This window comes from Aulonocara stuartgranti (assembly GCF_965226115.1).
Source record: "Aulonocara stuartgranti genome assembly, chromosome: 7".
Lineage (NCBI taxonomy): Eukaryota > Metazoa > Chordata > Actinopteri > Cichliformes > Cichlidae > Aulonocara > Aulonocara stuartgranti.
In genome coordinates, this window is record NC_138945.1 from 13006653 (window position 1) to 13021241 (window position 14589).

Sequence of the window (14589 nt, forward strand, 5' to 3'; positions counted from 1 at the left end):
TTTAAAGCTTTTAATTAGTTAATTTAGCTTTAACATTTTACTATGAGACTTCTGGAGCCAGCCTAAGGTAGCCACAAGAGAAACTGAAGCTTTTGAAAACTGTTATGAGGCTACTGACAGCTTCCTGCTGAGCATATTTTCCTACTGGGTGGATCACAGTAAAATAGATATAAAACATACACAACCACAAACAGCTTTTACATACTATATGGAGAACTGAACATTTGGTCCAGCTGGGCTGGACAACACAAAGTAAATATGATCTATAGAGCCACATTACTTGCATTAATGGGAACCACATCAGACTTAAAATAATAATAGGATAATTATAGGATAATTATTTGTTAAGAACTACAAGTCTTTTTTTGGTGAATAAATTGTAAGTAATCCTTGTCTTTCTTGAGTCCCTGTTACAAGCCTTCACATTCAAGCATTCATATTACAAAAAATAAGGTACATGCAAAGAATCTGGTTCTCACAGAGGTGTGTACACACTCTCCCCCCACACACATTCATACAGACAAAGAACAGTTCCTCCAGCACAATTACAATGTGTGCCGTCATTCAGCCTTCTTGATGGTTGTCATGGAGATGTCATTGATAAGGTGGAGAAAATGCAGTTTCCTTTCTGCACATAAGTTAAAAAAAAAAAAACGTCCTTTGTGGCTAATTTCACAATTAATAAGCCTTTGCTGAATCAGACCCCCTTTGATGAAAGAACATGTTGTTGCTATAGTGCTTCACCTTGTGCGTTCATCTTTGTCAACCTTCCTTGTTTTCTCTCTCTCTGCAACTGCTGCTCCTGCTGTAGCGATGGATTAACCATTTCTTAGACCTCCCTGAAATCAAGTCTGTATCACTCGTGCTCATAACACATTTTGTCTGAGAAGCAGACTCATTCTGGAAAACCTTGGTTGCTGCAGTTTCTTTCTCCTCTCAGTTATTGTGACACAATCCTTCCAGCATCACGCCAGTCGCAGCTCTGCAACAGGAGAGTGAATGTCTGCAGGAGAGGACTAATCTTAACTGACTGGAGGCTGGTGAGTCACACAGATACACAGTAGCGATTCTTCAACTTCGCAACTTAATTTTATTATTTTGCTTATCTTACAACCAGTTAATAACTCTGAATGGAATTTAATGCACAAAAGATGTTAATCTTTGAAGTAGCAAAGATAGCATTGTAATTATATGGCTCTAGGATCCTCACCATGAACAACACACTTGCAGTAAACATATATCTACACACACAAACACACACACAGTGGTCTTCCACAGGATGAATGTTGAGCTAATACTGTTCAGGTGAGGTGGATTTTTTTGATATTCAATGTGCAGAACTGTTAGAGATCTGCAGAGAGGAAGACAAAAGGTGTAATGTTTGCACTGCAGTTAGTAAGCATTTGAAGGGAAAATAAGGACAGCATAAGGGTAGAATGAAGATTTTAAGCTACATTGTAGATTGTCATCCCAAATTGTTATCCCAAATCTGTTGTATGCTAGTTTCATGCTACCTTAGACATCCACATTTATAATGTGCACATTATAAATTATATATGTCAGTGTCACATCTGGGCTTGTGAGATACTGCTCGAACTCCTCTGCTAATACTGTAATAATGTGGCTGAAAAGGTTATGAAGACACAAATGCCAAAGGCCAGAACCCAAGAGATGCATGTATACAGGGAGTGCAGAATTATTAGGCAAATGAGTATTTTGTCCACATCATCCTCTTCATGCATGTTGTCTTACTCCAAGCTGTATAGGCTCGAAAGCCTACTACCAATTAAGCATATTAGGTGATGTGCATCTCTGTAATGAGAAGGGGTGTGGTCTAATGACATCAACACCCTATATCAGGTGTGCATAATTATTAGGCAACGTCCTTTCCTTTGGCAAAATGGGTCAAAAGAAGGACTTGACAGGCTCAGAAAAGTCAAAAATAGTGAGATATCTTGCAGAGGGATGCAGCAGTCTCAAAATTGCAAAGCTTCTGAAGCGTGATCATCAAACAATCAAGCGTTTCATTCAAAATAGTCAACAGGGTCGCAAGAAGCGTGTGGAAAAACCAAGGCGCAAAATAACTGCCCATGAACTGAGAAAAGTCAAGCGTGCAGCTGCCAAGATGCCACTTGCCACCAGTTTGGCCATATTTCAGAGCTGCAACATCACTGGAGTGCCCAAAAGCACAAGGTGTGCAATACTCAGAGACATGGCCAAGGTAAGAAAGGCTGAAAGACGACCACCACCGAACAAGACACACAAGCTGAAACGTCAAGACTGGGCCAAGAAATACCATACCACCTTTATTTATAAAGCACTTTAACATAAAACCAGAGTTCACAAAGTGCTGTACATGCTAATAGCATAAGTAAAGAAAATTAAAATGAGATAAGATAAAATAAAATAAATAACTAAAAAACTAAAATAAATTGAAACATGTTAAAACAAATTGAGTCAACCCCTCTAATCAATGCCAAAGGCAAATATCTCAAGACTGGTTTTTCTAAGGTTTTATGGACTGATGAAATGAGAGTGAGTCTTGATGGGCCAGATGGATGGGCCCGTGGCTGGATTGGTAAAGGGCAGAGAGCTCCAGTCCGACTCAGACGCCAGCAAGGTGGAGGTGTAGCACTGGTTTGGGCTGGTATCATCAAAGATGAGCTTGTGGGGCCTTTTCGGGTTGAGGATGGAGTCAAGCTCAACTCCCAGTCCTACTGCCAGTTTCTGGAAGACACCTTCTTCAAGCAGTGGTACAGGAAGAAGTCTGCATCCTTCAAGAAAAACATGATTTTCATGCAGGACAATGCTCCATCACACGCGTCCAAGTACTCCACAGCGTGGCTGGCAAGAAAGGGTATAAAAGAAGAAAAACTAATGACATGGCCTCCTTGTTCACCTGATCTGAACCCCATTGAGAACCTGTGGTCCATCATCAAATGTGAGATTTACAAGGAGGGAAAACAGTACACCTCTCTGAACAGTGTCTGGGAGGCTGTGGTTGCTGCTGCACGCAATGTTGATGGTGAACAGATCAAAACACTGACAGAATCCATGGATGGCAGGCTTTTGAGTGTCCTTGCAAAGAAAGGTGGCTATATTGGTCGCTGATTTGTTTTTGTTTTGTTTTTGAATGTCAGAAATGTATATTTGTGTATGTGGAGATGTTATATTGGTTTCACTGGTAAAAATAAATCATTGAAATGGGTATATATTTGTTTTTTGTTAAGTTGCCTAATAATTATGCACAGTAATAGTCACCTGCACACACAGATATCCCCCTAAAATAGCTAAAACTAAAAACAAACTAAAAGCTACTTCCAAAAACATTCAGCTTTGATATTAATGAGATTTTTGGGTTCATTGAGAACATGGTTGTTGTTCAATAATAAAATCATTCCTCAAAAATACAACTTGCCTAATAATTCTGCACTCCCTGTAGTTCAGTAACCAAGTGATTGACCTGGGCACCAGCAAAGAAGTTTTGACCAAATACGGAACAGGATAACTGAATGCATACCACCTACACGTCATCTGTCAAACATGGTGCAGGTGGTGTTTTTCTCTGATGGGTAATAGCTGCCAGCAGACAGACTTTACTTCTGACATCAGTTGCAAGATGAAAACATGTTGCCTGCTCATATTAAAGGTAATGCAATCAAGAAGTAAGGTTCATTATATGCATAAGTGGCACAACATCTGTGATTCCCACCCAGCACAGCTGATGTCTGTTTTCTCATGCAAAACCACAATAACTATATTCTGTAGTTCAAATCCAGAAAAATTAGACAACAGCAGTGATGTTTTCCTGTGATATTTAAATATGTGTGTGTGTGTGTGTGTGTGTGTGTGTGTGTGTGTGTGTGTGTGTGTGTGTGTGTGTGTGTGTGTGTGTGTGTATTTTCACTGTCATCACAGCTCTAATATGACTGGTAAGGCAGGTATCTATATGTCCCACATAAACACCCTGTCGGAATGAAATGTTATTTTACGTTCATAATCTATGTTACTATTCCTAATCCTTATTATTACTGTTGCATCATTTATGATTTATCATTATTGTCATTTCATTGACACATTTATTGAAACTGGTGATGTTATGTTAAAGTCTGTATTTCAGGTGTTAGCATAAGCACATAATAATCTTTCACATATTGCCTGTGTGCATTCAGCAGCCTGCTGCATTGGAGTTTGCCTGGTAACAGATGACGTAGAGGGAGGTCATGCGCTTAGGTTAACAACACAAACACATAGTCTGTCTGGGTAAACTGATTGCAAATGTTGTGCAAGTCCAGAAAAGTGGAATAACAGGATGCATCTGGGAGGCGGTGGAGGAACTGAGAAAGGAACTGTTCTGTTTTAGAATATCTCCTGACATAGAATTACTGAACATGCATGTTGTTTTTCATCTGCGGTGACGCGAGTTACTGGTCATCATAAGTATACAGTGGGGCAAAAAAGGTATTTAGTCAGCCACCGATTGTGCAAGTTCCCCCACTTAAAATGATGACAGAGGTCAGTAATTTGCACCAGAGGTACACTTCAACTGTGAGAGACAGAATGTGAAAAAAAAATCCATGAATCCACATGGTAGGATTTGTAAAGAATTTATTCGTAAATCAGGGTGGAAAATAAGTATTTGGTCAATAACAAAAATACAACTCAATACTTTGTAACATAACCTTTGTTGGCAATAACAGAGGTCAAACGTTTACTATAGGTCTTTACCAGGTTTGCACACACAGTAGCTGGTATTTTGGCCCATTCCTCCATGCAGATCTTCTCGAGAGCAGTGATGTTTTGGGGCTGTCGCCGAGCAACACGGACTTTCAACTCCCGCCACAGATTTTCTATGGGGTTGAGGTCTGGAGACTGGCTAGGCCACTCCAGGACTTTCAAATGCTTCTTACGGAGCCACTCCTTTGTTGCCCGGGCGGTGTGTTTTGGATCATTGTCATGTTGGAAGACCCAGCCTCGTTTCATCTTCAAAGTTCTCACTGATGGAAGGAGGTTTTGGCTCAAAATCTCACGATACATGGCCCCATTCATTCTGTCCTTAACACGGATCAGTCGTCCTGTCCCCTTGGCAGAAAAACAGCCCCATAGCATGATGTTTCCACCCCCATGCTTCACAGTAGGTATGGTGTTCTTGGGATGCAACTCAGTATTCTTCTTCCTCCAAACACGACGAGTTGAGTTTATACCAAAAAGTTCTACTTTGGTTTCATCTGACCACATGACATTCTCCCAATCCTCTGCTGTATCATCCATGTGCTCTCTGGCAAACTTCAGACGGGCCTGGACATGCACTGGCTTCAGCAGCGGAACACGTCTGGCACTGCGGGATTTGATTCCCTGCCGTTGTAGTGTGTTACTGATGGTGACCTTTGTTACTTTGGTCCCAGCTCTCTGCAGGTCATTCACCAGGTCCCCCCGTGTGGTTCTGGGATCTTTGCTCACTGTTCTCATGATCATTTTGACCCCACGGGATGAGATCTTGCGTGGAGCCCCAGATCGAGGGAGATTATCAGTGGTCTTGTATGTCTTCCATTTTCTGATGATTGCTCCCACAGTTGATTTTTTCACACCAAGCTGCTTGCCTATTGTAGATTCACTCTTCCCAGTCTGGTGCAGGTAGGGATGGGTATCGTTTAGGTTTTATCCGATACCGGTGCCAAATCGGTACTTTTGAAACGGTGCCGGTGCTCAAACGGTGCTCAAACCGGTGCTTAAAAAATGGAGAACACAAAATTGGTCCTAAAACCTCTCATGTTCAGCTGGTTTTTTGTAAAAAGATAACAAAGTTAGCCTTTTCTGCAGCTATGGGGCATATATGGTATCACTCTTAGCTGGAAGCAGTGCTTAATCAATGGAAAAAACACAAACTTTGTCCAAAAACCTCTCAGGTTTAGCTGTTTCCCTCTTTTTCTTTGGTCATTTTAGCCTTTTTGGCCAGGGTGAAGGGAGTATCTGCCATCAAACAAGAAGACAGCCGCATGTAGCTATGATGGTGTTTGCTAGTTCACCTCACATGCATTAATGTAATAACGTGGTTAGCCTACGCAACGTAAATTACACATGAACAACATTAAGCTACTCACGCAGAGAAGAACGGCTGCTGCTGCCATCATCATTTCTGCTACACTGGCAGGGCTAGGGGCCAGGACTCTCCTCTTCTGGGTTTTTGGGGGATATTGCCGATAACAGGCAACCCACGCACAGTAGATGTGCTCGGTGTGAGGTCTCGCAGCAAGCTATCATACGGCGCATTTCTGGGCTTTTAAAAAAAACGCTATGCGACGCCAGGTGTTTCATCGGATTTCAGGTCTTACCTCCTTTGACAGTATCACCTTAAAGCACTTGTTGCAGGCTGCTGAGTTTGCATATTTTGCTGTGAAGTACAGCCAGACTTTTGACCGCTTCGCCTTGGCCATTTTTAATCTGTAGCTCTGCTCTAAAAGAACACACGTACCTGGCCCCGCCTACTATCCTCGGAAACGTAAAATGATTGGCTAGAATCTAAAGTGTATCACAGCTCAGGAAAAAAAAGCACCGAAATAAAGCACCGAAATGTGCGCTGCTTTTCGGTCTGGTTACTACCGTTTATGTCAGAACCGGTGCCATGACACCGGTACCCATCCCTAGGTGCAGGTCTACAATACTTTTCCTGGTGTCCTTCGAAAGCTCTTTGGTCTTGGCCATGGCGGAGTTTGGAGTCTGACTGTTTGCGGCTGTGGACAGGTGTCTTTTATACAGATGATGAGTTCAAACAGGTGCCATTCATACAGGTAACGAGTGGGGGACAGAAAAGCTTCTTACAGAAGACGTTACAGGTCTGTGAGAGCCAGAGATTTTCCTTGTTTGAGGTGACCACATACTTATTTTCCACCCTGATTTACGAATAAATTCTTTACAAATCCTACCATGTGAATTCATGGATTTTTTTTTCACATTCTGTCTCTCACAGTTGAAGTGTACCTCTGGTGCAAATTACTGACCTCTGTCATCATTTTAAGTGGGGGAACTTGCACAATCGGTGGCTGACTAAATACCTTTTTTGCCCCACTGTAAATATCACACCCACCTGTTGTCAGGCGGGAGATCGAGGCTGATGTTTTGCAGAGCCCATCTTCACCACATATATGTGCTTTAATAAAATCATTTGTGTTGACCCACTATGGACTTTCAGTTGTATGTCTCTTCCTCAAAAATCTGAACCACGACAACCCACTGTTGCTACTTTACATACAAAAAGCAGAAAAATTACCAAAAAAACAGTCTAGGAATGTTTTTCATTGTAGTGTTTTGGTTTCTGTGACTAACTGAAGAAAATGTTGTGTTACTGTCTGAGACATTGTTAACTGCAGCCTTTTGTGGCCTGATAGAAAAAGGCAAGGACAAACAGCACAAAGGCGGAAAGAAAGAGGCTGGCTCTGCTTGTGCTGCAGACATAGAACTGCTGAAAATGAAGATGACAATTATCAGTTTCTTGCTTTTCCTGACTATTTGTTTCACACTTTGGTAAAGAAACTGTAATATATGCAATTCATTTGAAATTATCACTTATAAACAGAGTAGATTAAATTAAAAGTTAATTAATTAAAAAGCAAATTGTAAAGTAAGACGATAACAAATACATTAGCACATACATATAATATTATAACATGCAACACCTGGCACTTTCTTTTTTTTCAACTTTTCTAACAACAGCCAGAAGACTGGAATTTTAACCCACACCATGACACTTATCTAAGCTCTAACTGTGTCCTTTTGCACCTTGACGTAACTAAACAAGAATCATATTGGTATCGAATTAAGGAAGATTTCTAGAGTTGTATGTGTGGGTTGCTACTGTTTTTCGATAGGTTTCCTGCTGACATCGTCATCATGGCAAGCAACTGCTCTTCTTCTACAGAACCTTAAATAGTTTTGTTATTTTCCACAGAAATCTGTCTTTCTACATCTTCAAAATCACCATCTGTGACCAAGAAGCATGGAGGCAGAAGGCTGTAATCCTGGTGTAACCATAGATTCAGGTAATCCACTACTAAAAGCAGTGTTTCTCCGTCGCCTGCGGCTCACACGACTGCTCCTGGAAGGGGGAGCCTACATCAATGAGAGTGACAGCCAAGGCCAGACCCCACTGATGGTGGCCTGCCGTACCCAACATGTTGATGCCCAGAGTGCCAGTCGAGTCAAGCTGATACAGTTTCTTCTAGAGAAGGGAGCAGACCCCAACATCCAGGACAAAGAAGGTCGATCTGCACTGATGCATGCCTGCCGGGAGCAGGCTGGCCCAGAAGTGGTCTCTCTGCTTTTGGCCAGTGGGGCAGACATCAGTCTGGAGGATCAGTCTGGGACATCAGCATTGGTTTACGCAGTCATGACTGGAGACCTAAAGGTGCTGAACTTGTTGCTTGATGCATGCAAAGACAAGGGAAAGGAGGTGATCATCATAACAACTGACAAATTCCCATGTGGTAAACTGCAAACCAAGCAGTACCTCAGCATGCCTCCCCTTCGTCCTCTTGACCAGGCAGAAAAAATGACATTACCAGCTCCTGCATCTCCATCTGAAATCCAGCTCATCACATCTCCCCAGTGCACCTCCTCTACCTTGTGCCCTCCAAAACCAGTCTTTTCTTTTAAAGAAGCACAGATCTGTGGCATAAGCTCCCATCCGTGCTCCCCGTCAAGATTTCGCGGGCTTTGCCAAGCACCTCTAAATGGACTGCAGCAGCCTCTACTGAGGCTGAATTCTGAACCCTGGCTGAAGATCCCAGCATCTCTGCTCACCCAGCAACCTCTTGAAGCTTCAGTCTCAGAAAAAGCCCAGGATTTTAGTCTGACTGATAACTTCTCATTCAGAGTTCCTAGACTGGATGAGGATAACAGCCAAAACTCTGACAGCTACAAATGGTGTGAAGCAAGTAATGAAAAAGCGAGAGATGGAAAAAATGATAGTGCCAAACAAGTTGGACAAAAGATACCACTACCAGGTCTCATTTCATCTCACTCTGCCTCCCATCCTAATCTGCATTCTGAAAACCTTGGTACAGATTCAGTCCCCTCCTCGCTTTCCACTGGTAAAATTCTTGTAACACAACTGCAACCTTCATCAAGCCTTCATAATGTCATTCAAAGACGCAAGCTAGGTGCAGACATATACAACTCTGACCCACAAATAGCTGTAAACATTCAAAATGTCCCTGAAGAGCAGAAAGCTAGAGACCTGACAGATGGCAAGAGGCTGGCGCCTTTGCATTCCTCTAGCACAATGGGTTCCAGGGAGTTGGTGTCAGGAACGAGTCAGAGAATCCTTTCTGGATATGAGCGCAGAGGTTCTGGTGCCTTCTTGCTGGATCTTAACTCACAGGCCAGACCAAGATCTAACACCCCCATCCTTAATGTTTGTAACCTCAGCAATGGAAGTAGTTTTTCTGAGAAAGAGTCTGGCCAAAAGCAATTTTTTCCCTCTGCTCCTCCTGGGCCCCGGAAAGAGCTTACTAGGCGGATGCTTCTAAGAAGACACTCAATGCAGACTGAACAGTTCAAGGCCACAGCTTGAAATCTAGCCAGGATGCAAGAAAAGTGCAAGCGTGTTCCAACGTGAATTCTGTTCTCCTGTGAGCCATGGTGTGTGCATATTACGGTAATTGAGGAAAACCAAAGAGTGTATGCAAAATTATTGGATCCTCAGACATTCATGGATTTAACAACATATAAACTATAGATTTTTCTGTGCTTTGGTGTGCTGTCTTGTCAAATAGCTTTAGTGTGCAGTTCTTAAATATAGATCTTCTCTCAAATTATATTTAGACATTTTGGTCACTCGGATGACAGAAAGTCCAGCTAAAAACCTGCTTCTTTGACTTTAATAAATTGTTCTGGTGGAAGAAAGTTAGTAGAAAGTATATCCAGGGGAGTTAAAGAAATGTTAGCTCTAATTTGCAGTCATGCCTCTGGTTACTTAACAATTTTAAGTTTAATATTCAGTTCTTTTTAGTTTAGCTTTTTCTTTCACCAACAGCTGAAAGAAAAAGATGCCGGACATTCCACTCTCTTAATTTAATTACTTGTTATCTTTGCAAATCATCTTTTTATTGCTGTAGGCTATTACACACCAGAACTTCTTTCCACAAGACATCGAGTATGTGAGTTCAAAATCGAATGAAATGCTAAACTACACTCAAGAGCTGAGTTAATGCAGCTTTAAAATCTTTATGTGCATCATATGACCCCCTGTGAGCAAGCACTTGGCAATAGTGGAAAGGGAAAACTCTCTTTAACAGGAAGAAACCTCCAGCAGAACCAGGCTCAGGGAGGGGCGGCCATCTGCTGCGACCAAAAGACAGGATAAAAGACATGCTGTGGTAGAGAGCCAGAGATTAATAACACATATGATTCAATGCAGAGAGGTCTATTTAACACATAGCGACTGAGAAAGGTGACTGAAGAGTAAATACTCAATGCATCATGGGAATCCCGAGCAGCCTGCACCAAAAGTGTAACTAAAAGAGGATTCAGGGCCACCTGGTCCAGCCCTAACTATATGCTTTAGCAAAAAGGAAAATTTTAAGCCTAATCTTAAAAGTAGAGATAGTGTCTGTCTCCTGAATACAAACTGGAAACTGTTTCCACGTAAGAGGGGCCTGAAACTGAAGGTTCTGCCTCCCATTCTACTTTTAAATACTCTAGGAACAAGTAAGCCTGCAGTCAGAGAGCAAAGTGCTTTGAAAAGCATGCTCCCTTTCAGTTGAGTTGAAGTGACTGGCATGGCCACTGCAGAATATACCATTTCTTTATCATGAGGAATTCTTAGGTTGATCTTACTGTAATGCTTTGGGTTGCATTGTATTTGCACCGTAAAGTGCTGGCAAATGTGTTTTGCTGCATTTGGCTGAATCTAAGCAGAGTATAGTCAATGCAGTGTTGTGGCATGTGTATGTTATCACATACCATAACATTGCCTTCACAATCTTTGGCAGATAATGTGGTATCCTTCAGACAGCACAGTGACACAGTCCTTCTCCATAGTTTTCTTTTCAGATCATTCTTGTAAAAAAAAATAAAATTAAAAAAAACTAAAATGCATTTTTGGAATAAGGCTGTAACATGACAAACTGTGGACCAAGTGAAGCACTGTGAATACTTTCTAGATGTACTGTAATTTTAATTTGGGCTGTTAAAGAAAACAACTATGTTAGATCTTGAGTAATTGAAGTCATTTTTAGACACAGTCCTTACATTCAGGGGCTCAATTGGAATTGAATGATTCCAGTACAGTACTATTGAATACTAAAAACAAGCACACTAAATTGAATGATTTAGTATGCTTTTTTTTTTTTTTTTTTTTTTTTTTAGAATAGCTCATGTACAATTTGTACCTTGTTGTTAACCCTCTACATTTTCTCCCATAATGTCTTTTTGGGTAGAAGTAAGGTTATAATACGTTGACCTTCCTTTTCAGGGTGTTTAGAAACATTCTTTTATACCATGGAAATGATCCTGTAGATCCTGCAGAATTTGGAAGATCAGTTGTTTTCTTCATTCTCTATGTTCTATGCTAATGATTTGCTATTTTTTGGTTTTAGGTTTAAGGATTGCCTGTTAAGTTTGCAGCAGTAGCTCGTGTCGTGTGTTAAAAGAAATGGATTCAAAATGCAAACTGAACTCCAGAATAAACACTCTGGAGTTCAACTGTGTAATTGATTAGAATAACGAAACAATACCCTGCAATTGTCCACCAATGGCTTTTAAAAAAGTGTTGCAGTTAATTTGTACTCTTGAAATTAGGGTATTGTGTATAAAAATGGCTGTAACAAACAGTTAATACAATCTCCTCGATCGTCCTCTTAAAGCTAAAATCTGGATCGTTTCAGTTTATATTTGTTGTTAAGTACAGAATCAAAACTGTCACTGTTCAAATAATTCCAGATCTATGTACGAATTAAATCAGGTAATGATAGGATTATAGTTTCATTTTTATTTCATTACATTTCACAAAAAAGTCCAATGAAATGATCCAACATTCTTCTCAGCTGCAATGTGTTCATGTGCTGCAGATGGTGCATTATATACAGGTTGAGCCATTTATATGGATACACCGTAATAAAATGGGAATGGTTGGTGATATTAAAGTCCTGTTTGTGGCACATTAGTATATGTGAGGGGGCAAACTCCTCAAGATGGGTGGTGACCAGTGTTGGTCAAGTTACTTGAAAAAAGTAATCAGTAACTAATTACTGATTACTTCCCAAAAAAGTAATCCCGTTACTTTACTGATTACTTATTTTCGAAATTAATTAATTACTTAATTACTTAGTTACTTAGTTACTTTTTAAAAACGATTTACAACCTGAATAGGTGATAAAGCGATAGATCTTTCAGCCCAGTTCTACTTTTTCTGCATAATCCATCATACAAAATGTAATCAAATGGAAAAGTCTCTTTTTTTTAACTTTTAATTTTATCAGTTTTAATCTTTTAACTTTATGCATCAAGTAAATATTAAATTATATGCACCATTCTCTGACTTGAATAAATTAGTTTAACATTTAAACCTATTTTCTGCACATTACAGCACATAAAATAAAATATTTTTTGTGTTTACACTCAGTTTTTCAAATAGATGCAAGTAAAACACAGCAGAAAATAAATAAAGTCAAAGACTAGCAGTCCTTTTGCTCTGTTTTCACCTGTAAAGCAGGAGTGGGGTATATGGAGGTTTACCCTGGTGCAGGTGTCAGTTGAAGAATCCACGAGTTTCTCTGTGAATTTCCCATTACGTCGTTGCGCACTCGGTGCTTGCTTGGAAGTTTAGGGGGGTTTTTTTCGCTGTAAAAAGAAGTTTTCTTCCCACGCACAACGGACACTAATGTTTTTGTCACTTTTTATGGAATCAAACTCAGTAAGTAAGGTCAGTACTTCCACGCTTTAAACGCTGCACGCTCATACTCTCTCCCGTACTCGATATATTATCCATTGTTGATCTGCACACAGCTGTTGTCACGAACATCGCACTCGCTTACGTCACTGTCATGAGACATTCTCGCAAAAAAAAATCACGGTTTTAGTAACTAAGCAACGCAGCATTCCTACAGGAAAGTAACGGTAATCTACCGTTTTTGCGATAGTAATCCCTTACTTTACTCGTTACTTTAAAAAAGTCATCAGATTACAGCGTTACTGCCCATCTCTGGTGGTGGCCATTTAGAAGTCAGCCATCTTGGATCTTGGATACAACTTTTGTTTTTTCAATAGGAAGAGGGCCATGTGACACATCAAACTTATTGGTAATGTCACAAGAAAAACAATGGTGTGCTTGGTTTCAACGTAACTTTATTCTTTCATGAGTTATTTACTCATATTTCAAGTTTCTCACCACTTATAAAATGTGTTCAATGCTGCCCATTGTGTTGGATTGTCAATGCAACCCTCTTCTCCCACTCTTCACACACTGATAGCAACACCGCAGGCGAAATCCCAGCACAGGCATCCAGTATCCATAGTTTTAGGTGCTGCACATCTCGTATCTTCACACCATAGACAATTGCCTTCAGATGACCCCAAAGATAAAAGTCTAAGGGGGTCAGATTGGGAGACCTTGGGGGCCATTCAACTGGCCCACGGCGACCAATCCACTTTCCAGGAAACTGTTCATCTAGGAATGCTCGGACCTGGCACCCATAATGTGGTGGTGCACTATCTTGCTGGAAAAACTCAGAGAACGTGCCAGCTTCAGTGCATAAAGAGGGAAACACATCATCATGTAGCAATTTCAAATATCAAGTGGCCTTGAGGTTTCCATTGATGAAGAATGGACCCACTATCTTTGCTAATATGTTCAACTTATGCCACTCTCCAGTGACATGCGGTGAGTGCTACGCTGTGGGCTCTTGCTGAATGAAGCTAGGACAGCCACTGATGTTTCTTCATTAGTGACAGTTTTCTTGCGTCCACATTTTGGCACATCCAACACTGAACCAGTTTCACGAAACTTAGCAAGCAGTTTGCTAACTGTAGCATGGGAGATGGGTGGTCTCGTAGGGTGTCTTGCATTGAAATCTGCTGCAATGACCCGGTTACTGCGTTCACCAGATATTAACACAATTTCGATCCGCTCCTCACGTGTTAACCTCTTCGACATGTCAATGGCTGTGAACACAAAGAAACTTGTAAATAACTCATGAAAGAATAAAGTTATGTTGAAACCAAGCACACCATTGTTTTTCTTGTGACATTACCAATAAGTTTGATGTGTCACATGGCCCTCTTCCTATTGAAAAAACAAAAGTTGTATCCAAGATGGCTGACTTCTAAATGGCCACCATGGTCACCACCCATCTTGAGGAGTTTGCCCCCTCACATATACTAATGTGCCACAAACAGGACTTTAATATCACCAACCATTCCCATTTTATTACGGTGTATCCATATAAATGGCCCACCCTGTAGATTAGAATTGGAGACACACTATAGGTTGTGTGATGTTACAATTTTCTAACAGCACTAAGCATTATTTATATTATGCTTTGTTTATTATGCAAAACATATTTATTGGCAAATGTAAGGTAACATATGTTTATG

General features: G+C 40.7%; 1 protein-coding gene across 1 annotated transcript; it reads left to right on the forward strand.

Moving 5' to 3' along the window:
* The first annotated feature begins 963 nt into the window (after positions 1–963).
* Positions 964–14230, forward strand: ankrd34ba (ankyrin repeat domain 34Ba). The gene is made up of 2 exons (XM_082541453.1): positions 964–1040; positions 7946–14230. The coding sequence occupies exon 2, from the start codon at positions 7994–7996 to the stop codon at positions 9566–9568; it is 1575 nt and encodes a 524-aa protein (XP_082397579.1). The 5' UTR covers positions 964–1040; positions 7946–7993; the 3' UTR covers positions 9569–14230.
* Positions 14231–14589: the final 359 nt, after the last annotated feature.